Below are 11,513 nucleotides of genomic sequence, written 5' to 3'. Positions count from 1 at the left end.
CATTTGGAAGAGGATAAATGCCATGGTCTTCGGCAACGTTGATCAGCCTATGATGGCTGTCTCTAGACACTGCATCGAGGATATTTGCCTCTGGGCTTTTCGCTGTACCACTTCTACTTCTTCTTCCCTACTCACTAATTGGTGTGGACATTATGATCCCCCTTGAATCATGTTTTAGCTAGCTCCTCCTTCCTCTAAAATTTGTAACAAAACATGTTGTTCTGATCTCTCTTGGTTATAAAATATCCAGGCAGGCGTAAGCCTGCCGTCGTCCCGATCAAAAAAAGGGGGCATGAAGGATGCTTTCAAGAAGTTGACGACGCCCCGTCGTCGTTCTGCAATTGGCCAACTGATTAATTTTTTTTAGCAGATCCAATTGATTGTTTTTTTTTTGAGACTCAGATCCAATTGATTGATGAAATGTCTCAGCGAAGAGACCCGTTTATTTCCGGCCCAATGGCACAGCACCAGTCCATTCCATATGTACAGCCCGAGGCGCCGACGACGAATCAGCCCACCGATGAAGAATCAGCACTCCTCCGTCACTCACTCATAGCTCGGCCACCACGGTCTGGTCCACGAACCGGAGCAGCGCCAGCCCGGCCGCCCACACGTCGTCCTCCGCCACGTGCTCCTCCGGCGAGTGGCTCACGCCGCCGCGGCACCGCACGAACACCATCCCCACCTTGGTCAGCCGCGCCATCGCCATCGCGTCGTGCCCCGCGCCGCTCATCAGCACCGGCGTCGGCTCTGCCCTGCGCTGGCCGCCGCCGATGCTGGGCGGCGTCATCGCCGACACCGCCGATCGCGTCGCAAGCTCCAGCTGGGTCGTCAGCTCCGCGTCGCACGGCGTGGCCGGGGCCGAGTGCTGCAAATAGACATACACATAAACCAGCGCAGCACGGTTAACAACTTGGCTGCCACATAGACGGACAAGAAAGTGGTGGCCAGACGACCGTTAAAACGCTTCAGCTCGCGCACCTTGTGCTCGACGGCGCAGTCCACCAGCCTGTCGTCGCACCTCTGCATCACGATCCGCGAGAAGCTCGCCACGATCGTCTCCCGCACCACGTCGTCCATCGCGCGGATGTCCACCGTGAAATTCACCTGTCCCACACCACGCCATGCTTAAGCTATTCAGGCGATCACAACAACAGGTGGCCAAGGTGGCTCGATCATCAGTGCTACACAACGACAGGTTTAGCTTTACCTGGCCTGGTATGACGTTGCTCGCGCTGGGCCACGTCAGCAGCTCGCCGACGGTGCACACCAGCCCGGCCAGGGACTCCTCCGTGAAGCAACCGCACTCCTCGTCGTACGTCAGGAACCTGCTGGGCTCCTTGCACAGGCTCTCCAGGGTCACCACCAGCTCTGCAGCCGCAACCATCGGATCACGCCGCAGTTTCATCGGAACCGTGCCAGCATGCCCTTGAGAACCGTCTACTATCACCTAAAACAATCACCGATAAATTCTAAGCATTGCTGTAGGAACTGAGACTGGACACCTTTAGCTTATACTTTTTAGCAGAGAGGCACTGGACATACTAAAATCACACTCAAAGCAGTACGTAGGCCTGAATAATTCAGTGCTAAACAGAGCAACTTTGGTAATGCCCATACTAGTTCACTAGACTGATTCTTAATCTTGTTAAATATAGCACACGTCCTAGTGAACCAGCAAGGGCTTTATTAGTTAAATGCTTCATGTTGCCTTCTCAAGTTCTTTGCTCAAACAAGGACTGCTGACCCCAGTTGCTACTTGCTAGTTCGAATGTTTATTCAATTATTCGTTAATAGCTGGATAATTTTCATGATCTTGTGTAGTTGGTACTAGAGTACTAGTAAACTTACATCCTGATGTAGGAACTGAGACTGGACACCCTTTAGCTTATATACTTTTTAGCACAGAGGCACTGGTCATACTCAAATGCAAAATCACACTGAAAGCAGTAGGCCTCAATATTCAGTGTTAAACAGAGCAACTTTGGTCCCCGCAGAAAAAAATAGAACTACTTTGGTGATGCCCATACTCTAGTCTCCTGGATGGTTTAATAGGAATGATTCTTAATCTGATTAAACATTGTGCACGTTGACCATCGTAGCGAACTATCAAAGGCTCTACTAATTAAATACTTCACGTTGACTGCTCACATTGTTTGCTCAAAGAAGGACCATCGACCCAGTTGCTTCTTTGATTTTTTTTTCGTTAACAATCGGATAGTTTTGATGGTTTTGAAATAACTGGATTATTAAACTAGTACCCTCATTGTTTTGCAAAAGCTGGTCTTAAGATAGTGTGCAAGGCTACTTGGTCATATTTTACTTTTAGTCTAGTGTAGATGTTTACTTTTCAGGAAGCACAAATAGCAGAAAATTTGAATACACCTTCAATCGCATCTTTCCTGCAATTCCTTTTACGACACATAGGGGATAGCGGAGGGCTTGTAGGACAGGTCATCATACTAAAATCAGACTGAAAGCAATGTGTCTGAATAATTCGAATTGATGTTAAAAGGGCAACTCTGATCAGGTGATGGTCATACTCGTATCTCCTGAATGTTTCACTGGGAGTGATTCTTGATTTGATTAAACATTGCACGCGTCGTTGTGAACTAGCCAAGGATCTACTAATAAAATGCTTCATGTTGACTGCTCCTGTTCTTTTCTCAAAGAAGGACCGCTGACCCAGTTGCTTATTTGATTGTCTATAATTCAACAGTCGGTCTTGCCTGATGGTTCTCAAGTAGTCTGCATTAAAATAGCATCCTGGTAGTTTTCATGTTTTGCAAAATCTGGTCTTAAGATAGTGTGTAATGCTGGCTGGTCATATTTTAATTTTGGTCTAGTGTCAGTGTTCAGCTTAACAAAAATATAGTAGAACACTACAATGCACCTTCAATCGTGTCTGCCCTGCAATTCCTTTTACGACACCGAGGGGATAACGAAGGGCTTCAAGGACAGGCCCTTGTTCCAAGTGAACCTGCCATAGATCAACAGAAACTGTAAGCACTAACTTATTTATCTGTGCAACTACACAAAAATGGTATACAAACAGTCCTTTATACCTCCACATAACTCCCCACCGACTCCGGGCTGTACTTGACTTGACCGAGAGCAGCGGCAGTAGCCTTGAAGGAGTTCAACTTAAGAACATCCTCAACTGTAGTGCCACTGAAGAAGTTGAATGCAACATGCATCAGCAAACCAGTTACAAAAGTAGCATCGTTGGTTTATGCAAAAAGGTCAACCTCTTGTCAGATACTTGTAAAATTGATTCAGGTAGAATACCAGCTACAGCGGCGCTTCCCAGAAATGTTGTCTGAAATTTAACACCCTCCTCATCGCTGAATGCAATCACCTGAGGTAAACCAGGCAGAAAATTGAGTATGATGCCCTGTCATGGTGATACTTTCAGATGTTGATAATGCTAACAGGATTATACTCTATCCTTGACTAGAATACTCCTTGAGCTAGATTAGCTTAATTGAATCTAAGCCAGTGATAAGCCAGTGATATTAGATGAATTGGCACAAACACATGGTATGGCTCTAGTACCCTGGGAATCTTGAATATCAGGAGAGCTAGAAGCCAAGAATAAAGAAGGCTATTTCCATGTACACGTACACGATCACCTTTTAGATTAGCATGGAAAGAGACAACCGAATGGAGAAACATTATAAAACTAGATTCCTCCTGGCCTACGTATTTCTTTGCAGCATGTATGACTATCTTATTACAAGATTATGCTGACTGGAAGGCACTAGAGAACACTTTTAAGCACTGTGAGATGGTACAATATACAAGGCAACGACAAGTTATGTGCAGATAGGTGTCGTATATATTGGATGCCTGTGACTCATCATGCATTTGTGAGTTAGTGACTAGCGTAGCCAGATGACAAACTGCAGTGAGACAAACATGGTACGGGGATAACGTAGTAGCAGCACTATTAAACTGGAAACACTAGAAAATTCTCTAACCTCCACTGGTCTCGTTAGCCTCTCAAGTTTCCCAGTAACTTTCAAAACCTTCAGAGCAGAGATTGCACAAACGATGCCCAAAGCTCCATCGTACATGCCAGCATCAATTACAGTGTCCTGTTTTGTTTTTGAAACATAATATATCGTCTCATCAGTGATGGCTCTTTGATTACTGAAAGAATAACAGCATGAAACACGCAGGTTCTTACCATGTGAGATCCAATCAATAAGGCATTATCTGTCGAGTTGGACCGTTCATATCGACCATGAATGTTACCCATTTGATCAATCCACCTTCACAATGAACAAAATAATTTCGTCAACAAATAATAAACAAAAATTGGTCAGTTGAGGCAAAAGTGTGGGAAAATGATTGCAGGCAAAAACAGGCGTACGTCGTAAGTCCAGCATCTTTCATCCAGCTGATAATGACATGAGTGGCTCTGATGGAAGCAGGACTCAAAAACGTCCTTTCGAGGAAGCCTTCGCCATCAGATATCTGGTTCATGCAACCAACGCCGTGTTAGAGTTGAGTGCCTGCCTAGCTAAACTCTGCTATGGTGCCAAATAGTAAAACAGAGGATGCAGAACGCAGAACACATCTTGGAGATCAGGAACCGCTCAGGCTGGATATTTAGTAATCCAGCTACTACAAAGGTTGAAACTTGAGCAACCTTCACAGGTTATCTCCCCCTAAAAAGAAGGCATGGATATACGGAATGACTAGGAAGCCCAATCCAACAGAAAGAGTGAAGCATGAAAAACAAAGGGGTTTGCTTCTTTAACACCTAAGCTGATTACTTGTGGGAAAAAAGAAGTAGACTGGCAACGTGTTTGCACTGCATGGATTGTCTTGGGTAGCTTTGTTGTACGAGAATGGCTCTACTACACCGCTAAGAGAATGAAGTGTGCACTATTCATGCTCTCTTGATGAAGCAGAATGGAGTACCAGTTCATCCGTGTTGTGTAGGCCGGTAGTACACGATCTCCAAATTCAGAAAAGGGCAAAAAATATTGTTTTTTTGTTTTGTTTTGCATCTAGGATCTTAGGACGAGATATGAGTACACAGGGCATTGGCATCATGAACGAGCAGTGGACAGGTACCAACAGTCCGGGGACCCGGGGAGTTGAAACGAGATTCCCGTATCCGGAGCTGGTAAAGCGGATCGAGAACTCTGAATATGCCAAGAACCCCGTAGCTGAATAATAATTTGATGGAGAGCATCGAGCAAGACTGACCTTGCCGAGCTCCCTGAGCCTGGACACCGTCTCGTCCCTCAGAATCTCCCTGTACAGCCCGTCGTCTCCTCCCAGCTCCAGTCCATGTCCATCTGGTCAATTCGTCAAAATGAACCAACGTATCGGTGAGAATCAATCCAAGACGCGAAGCGCCTGGACTGGAATGATGCATGTCTGCGGCGAAATGGATGGAGAAACGAACCCAGGATTGGAATCGAGGAGAGGAGGAGTGAGGCGACGACGAGGAGGACGGAGGAGGGAGCCATGACCATGAGCCGGCCGCCGCTTGTGGTGCGCGCGCGCGTGGGCGTGGTCTCGGTGGGTGGGGCTGGGGGTGACGGCTCGTCCCTTCCTTGTTCCTTCTTCCTTCCCACAGAAGAAGGTTGTGGCTGTGGCGCGAGGTTGCCGCTTTTGTAGCCCCGCCGCTGCTCTGCTCCACCGGTCACTCGAACGGAAAGGGGGTTTTCATGGTGCTGCCTGCAGAAAAGCGAGTGAAATCCACGGACGGACGATCCACTTCCCGTATCGGAACGCAACTCCGGCGGATCACGGGTTCCCTCCCGACCGTGCGATCCTCCCGGATTCCCCGCCGGCGCGTCGGATCGGACACGTGCACGGTAGGTTGCTCTTCCTTCCTGGATCCCTCACCGGATTCAGGCATCGCAGGTGCATGCTGCATGCGCAGACAAGACGACGAGAGCGACGGCCACTGGGGTCTGGGGCTCGCTCGGCTGACGCCGATGATGAGCCAAATAAAGGCAGGCCCCCCGCCGAGATAAAGTTGTGGTCCGGAGAATCTCCGGGTTTAAATACCGCTCACGCCTCTGCTTTGTGGGCGGAATCTGGAATCCAGCAGGTCCTCAACTAGGGAACCCGGCACGAGCACGACGGGGGGGCGGCCGGCGTTGTCGACTCATATTACCTTGAAATCGTGTGACGCTATCTAGTTACCATCTTACTCTTTTTTTTTCAATTATTGTCATGTCATGTCAACAAAATATTTTAAAATGTGTGATGTTACCATCTATGTTATCTTCACTATGAGCAGTCTTAAAACGCCTCCGAGGCGGTTCAAGGAGATCGAACGTTTCTAGCGAGATAGGCCAGACCGAACGCAACAGTCAGTTTCTCTCTCCTCCCCAAAATTTGTTCATATAGGGTTCAGTTCTGACCATCGAGTTTCGCGAACTGTATCTTCCCGATTACGTGGTCAAACTTGGAGCTTTTTTGGACAAATTTCTTCAGATTTGTCACGCACAATCTACCGTTCAAAATTTCCTTTCAACAGTAGCTTGATCAGTTGATCTTGCTATTTCCCGCAACTTTGGTGTTGCAAATTTCTCGATTTAGTGGAGGTTGGGGAATACATCGCCGTCGTCCTGTCATTGGAGTGCACCCGAGCGAGCTCAGTGGCACGACCGAGGTTTCTCGTGAAGACAAGGTGGCCTGCCACCGGCTTTCTTGGCCGAGGATGGCGACCACATATTCTTGGTGGCTGTGGGCGCGCTCGGCAGGATCGTCGCTGTGTCATTTGTGTGCATCCGGGCGAGAAGTTCTCGTGGAGACGAGGTGGCCCGCCGTCAGCTCGTGGTGAAGGACAACGCCCACATATTCTTGCCAACCGTGGGCACGCTCAGCGGCGTCGTCGGCTTCTCGGTGATGTGCATCCGGTGAGCAGGACGGTGCGGCGCGGCCTCGGTTTTGGTGGAGACGCTGATGAAGAGCACATTCGCTCGGTGTGGTGGTCACCACCGACGAGCCAAACTAGTGGCTTATGTGTCTGTTAATGCCAGTTTATGTGCCTCTAATAACGGGCGACAAAATCGAGTGCAGGCAACCAAACAACTTGCATATGTGCTTCTATACTCGTACAAATAGTGGCATGCATATTGTGTGAGGTGGTATATACTAATCTCTCACGTGATGATGAACTTGTGGTGCTACGGGTGGAAGTATTACACCCTCTTTTGAAGTAGCGGTGGGATGAGACCATAGTAGCTACTGTGATCGTTACTAAGATCACACTAGCTGGTAGGATGAACAATTCAGATGCTTTTTTCCTATATGATCATTCATGCTTATGTTACTTGCATTATGTTCTAAAATATATTTCCCATTATCTCTTGGTTATATCGTCATATGTGCTTAATTTAGTTCATATGTTTTACTCCCTCCGTTCCTTTCTATAGTGCCTATAGATTTTTGGCATGGAAATTAGCGCAAGAGTATTTTTTTACATAAGACCTCCTGGCTGAACGATTTGAGATCAGACTGAAATTAGGAAAATCGATAACTTCCTAACTTAGTGTAACAAATCCCACAAATATGTCTGGTTGACTCTCCATATATGTGCAGCCAGGTTTAATTAAGGAAAGAAAAACATTGCTTCCTAAATCTAAGCAATCATTGGGGCCATGCATTAGGAATCTCAATTAATTGTTTCCTATTTTGTATGGATTTATTTCCATGCATGTCGTGTGAGAGTTGACCGGTGGAGGGGGTAATTGAAAAAAAACCAAGCTACAGCCTTATATTATGAAACAAATGCCAAAAATCTATAGGCACTATAGAAAGGAACAGATGGAGTATCTTCGTAGAAATACAACTAGTACATGGTGTTTTAGGGGAAAGTGCTTAAAATCTACACAAGTTGGTATGATGTTATCCTACAAGTGACTGGCTACATGGGAAACCGCCACAAAGGATTCAAAACATGAGAGGAGACAGAAGAATCTTACTCCTATTTCTTAGCAGAACACCCAATCTACTATGAACCACCCAAAAACGTAGGACATTCTATTCCCAAGATCAAAGAACATGGAGCGCCAAAGATCGCAGGTCTCATGGCGAAGCAAGTAGGCTCAAGGACTTCATTATCGTCGGACTGGTGATCAGGATCATGTATTTCATCTTCTCGTAAGCATCTGTGGTCGCATTTACTAAGCGTGGAAGACCCTAAACTCTAAACTGGTAGATGGTAATTAAGCTCGCCAAGTAGAGGTGTGCGATCACCATAATGAGCCATATGCAACGTCCCAAACAAGTGTTGCAATCAGCACAACCCAAAATCTTGTTATGTTGCCAGCCAATCAAAGTAGGCTCAAATGACACCTTCATGTAGGCTGAAACGTTGTTAGCCATCAATCGTACTCGAAAAACAGACCCAGACTTGGTTTTTGCTCGTGCATCAATTGGCGGGCCATAACCTGGAAACGGAGAAAACCATGCGAGCGACCAAATAGACCCCTGGACTCCATATACGCCGACTTCTGGATGTACGGAATAATTGTGACATCAATTCATCGACCGTTCTGATCTAGTTAATTATTTGCTAAACGCGTTAGAATTCCGGACTCACGTGTCCCCTAAATCGCCCTCCAAAGACTTCCGGGACGTGTCAGACACAAAACCGCGACTAGTCGCGTGTTCCAAATGCCCTTTTCGTACGACACCTAAAATTCTTTAGGCGTACCAGACGGCGCCTAGTCGCGTGTCCCAAAGGTAGTTTTTGTCTGGCATGGCTTAATACCGTGTCCCGCACCCCGAGGCGAATCCCTATCCACAATAGATATGTTGGTCACGCCAGACGAAAGTCGTGCCCCCACCGCGTAGGAAAAAGGTATCCGGGTACCACCTACTAGCATCCCAGCCCATTCACCCCCTCTTCAACCATGCTCTGCACCAACTACTTTGTCGACGATGCAACATACAATGGAGAGGATTTTTCAAGGTGCTATAGGACGAACAAGGAATTGTTCATGGCAACTCTTTGTCAACACCCGGATTTTTTAAGTCAGATGCCTATTATGCCATACATCGTAATCCCAGGAAGATTTTTTTTGCGAGACATAACAGTTGAATATCATAGAGTCATCATTTATTACAACACATAATCGTCTTACAACAATAGATCACATGATCCAATATTACAAAAATAGTTGATCTAATGATCAACAACACAATACGTAGCGGAAGCGAAGTAGTAGTGGACTATCTATTCCACATGCAACGCTTGACGTTAGAAGATGCTCCTAGTTATCGTAGACGTCTTGTTGTCCGTCGTCTTGATACTGTTGCTCCTCTTCATAGTCTGGCATTTGAATAGCCAGGGACACAACCATGAGTACTTTAAAGTACTCGCAAACTAATACTAATGTAATTACTTATCAATTGTAATAAGGGGTGCTAAGCTCTAGGTTTATTTGCATAAAGCCAAGTTTAGTTCATAAACATTTAGTAAAGACTCCTCATTTGCTAGACTAACTCAAGTGGGAACATTAGTGTCATTCCCACAACTCAATTGTGATTTAAGTCAAATCACCTTTCAATTCAACATTCCTTTTTAAGACAAAAGTTCCGACAACGGAACAGTATGGCATTTCCAATCGTCCGTAACCGTGGACACGGTTATTCGAATAGGTTTAACACTCTGCAGTGGTTGTACTCTTGTGCCACAACTTTTGATTACATCCGTCGAGGATAACCCCGAATTATCGTAACTCAGTACGCGGATTATCAACCATAACCTTTCACTTATATACCCTAGTATAGGCACCTCTTCCCATGAGCTTGGCCTCCCGGTGAAGACAAACCGTCAACCCGGGAACTGCACAGGGCTTGGGTCTGACATTCACCTCATATTCACATCATTTCACTTTTAACGGAGGCAGCCTCGGCATAACCCCTATGATGCTTGTTTAGAGGGAACCCATACTAAGATACACAAACTTCTAGTTAAGCCCTACCCATAATCAGGTATTGTGGGGGTACTTGTATAAGTGGAAGGGTATCGCATCCGAACCCAATCATCAGTTTTCATAAAAATTCATCAAGTCAAACATGTCACATTCACCTTCAAAACCTTTCAAAGTCATTACATTTTACATGTTCTCATCTAGAGTAGTCAATTTTATTTAGTTAGCACTAGCAACTAGTCATGAGGGGTGCTATCTAACTTTGATTGCTCTAGGCTAAATTTGATGCTCTTGTTCTACTCTAGACCAAGTGAATCATAAATCAAAAGTAAACTTTGAAATACAATAAGCAAAAGAATTGCAAGGTAAAAACATGTGATAGGTTGATTAGACATAAAGTAAAAAGTGATGGTGCCTTGCTCTTGTAGAGCTTTGCATTAGGGTGGTTTGCAAGAATATTAGCTTGCCTTGAGTGGGGTAGTGATCAAAGTTCTCTTCCTCCTCCTGAGAGTAGACTTCCTCCTCCTGGTACTCCTCGGTACTAGCGTCTATACACGAACACGAGGGATACAATCACCAAACAAAACTTGAGTGCTAGACTAAACACACCAAAGGTTCACACAAGTTATTCTAACATCACATTCTTATTCACATGGTGGTTGACTTGGTTTTCTTATTTAAGAGAAAAATAAGTTCCTCTCATTATATCTTGTTAAGACTTAATCTCCTCAAATAACAAAGTATGAATACATGTTGACCAAGGTCAACACTTCATAATGGTCATTTGGGAAAATGATTTAAATGGGATACTAGATCTCATGTGATTTAAAACCTATATGGAACAGTTTAATATCATTAAGTAATCACACATGAGGTGCTATAAACTAAGATCATTACCTCATGTTGGATTACTTAAGACAATGATTTAAATGAGAGAGTAGCTCTCATACTATTTAAACAAATTAAAGGAGCTGATTTAAAGGGACTAGAAATGGCTCCATAGCCATTATTTTGCTCTAGTCCATGATCATACAAACAACTATGCTATATTTTTGCAAAAACAATTAGAGTATGTCAAATGTGATTTATGAGAGTTGGAATCAACTCAAAATCGCTTATGGTTGGATTTTAAATAAAGTTTGAAGTTTGAAAAGGCCATGCCTTATTATTTTTACTATTTGAATTCTACAATGAATCTGAGGGTGAGACCAGTGGGGTTGTTTAGATAATTTCATAGGCTTTCCAAATATATAAAATTCACAAAATTTGGTTCAGCCGATTTTAAACTATTTAAGTTTTAGCAAAGCATCTGCAAGCAATTCAAACAATTCCGAAATTCGAATTTGAATCGCTGGGCTTTGGCGGGAAAGGAAAATGGGCCGCAGAGAGGAAAATTAAACGGGCCAGCCCAGCAGCGTGGCTCTCACACGTGGGCTGCTGACATGGTGGGCTCCACCTGTCGGCGGCTATTCACACGCGAAACGGTATGGCGAATCTGGGGCGTAGGATTAGAATGTGATCGTGCGGCCGTGGATCATCGTCGTCTCCGACGAGATTCCGACGCACTGGCGGCGAGCCTAGGGGGTGGGAGAGCATACC

General features: G+C 45.3%; 1 protein-coding gene across 1 annotated transcript; it reads right to left on the bottom strand.

The window, feature by feature from the left end:
- Positions 1–412: 412 nt before the first annotated feature.
- Positions 413–5,307, bottom strand: LOC124699956 (probable allantoate deiminase). The gene is made up of 10 exons (XM_047232171.1): positions 5,221–5,307; positions 4,376–4,479; positions 4,190–4,274; positions 3,981–4,097; positions 3,249–3,358; positions 3,066–3,171; positions 2,894–2,980; positions 1,211–1,450; positions 982–1,107; positions 413–868 (listed from the first exon to the last, which is right to left on the bottom strand). The coding sequence occupies exons 2-10, from the start codon at positions 4,396–4,398 to the stop codon at positions 551–553; spliced, it is 1,212 nt and encodes a 403-aa protein (XP_047088127.1). The 5' UTR covers positions 4,399–4,479; positions 5,221–5,307; the 3' UTR covers positions 413–550.
- Positions 5,308–11,513: the final 6,206 nt, after the last annotated feature.

This window comes from Lolium rigidum, chromosome 1 (genome assembly GCF_022539505.1).
Source record: "Lolium rigidum isolate FL_2022 chromosome 1, APGP_CSIRO_Lrig_0.1, whole genome shotgun sequence".
Taxonomy (NCBI): domain Eukaryota; kingdom Viridiplantae; phylum Streptophyta; class Magnoliopsida; order Poales; family Poaceae; genus Lolium; species Lolium rigidum.
This window is presented reverse-complemented; position numbering and strand designations above follow the sequence as displayed.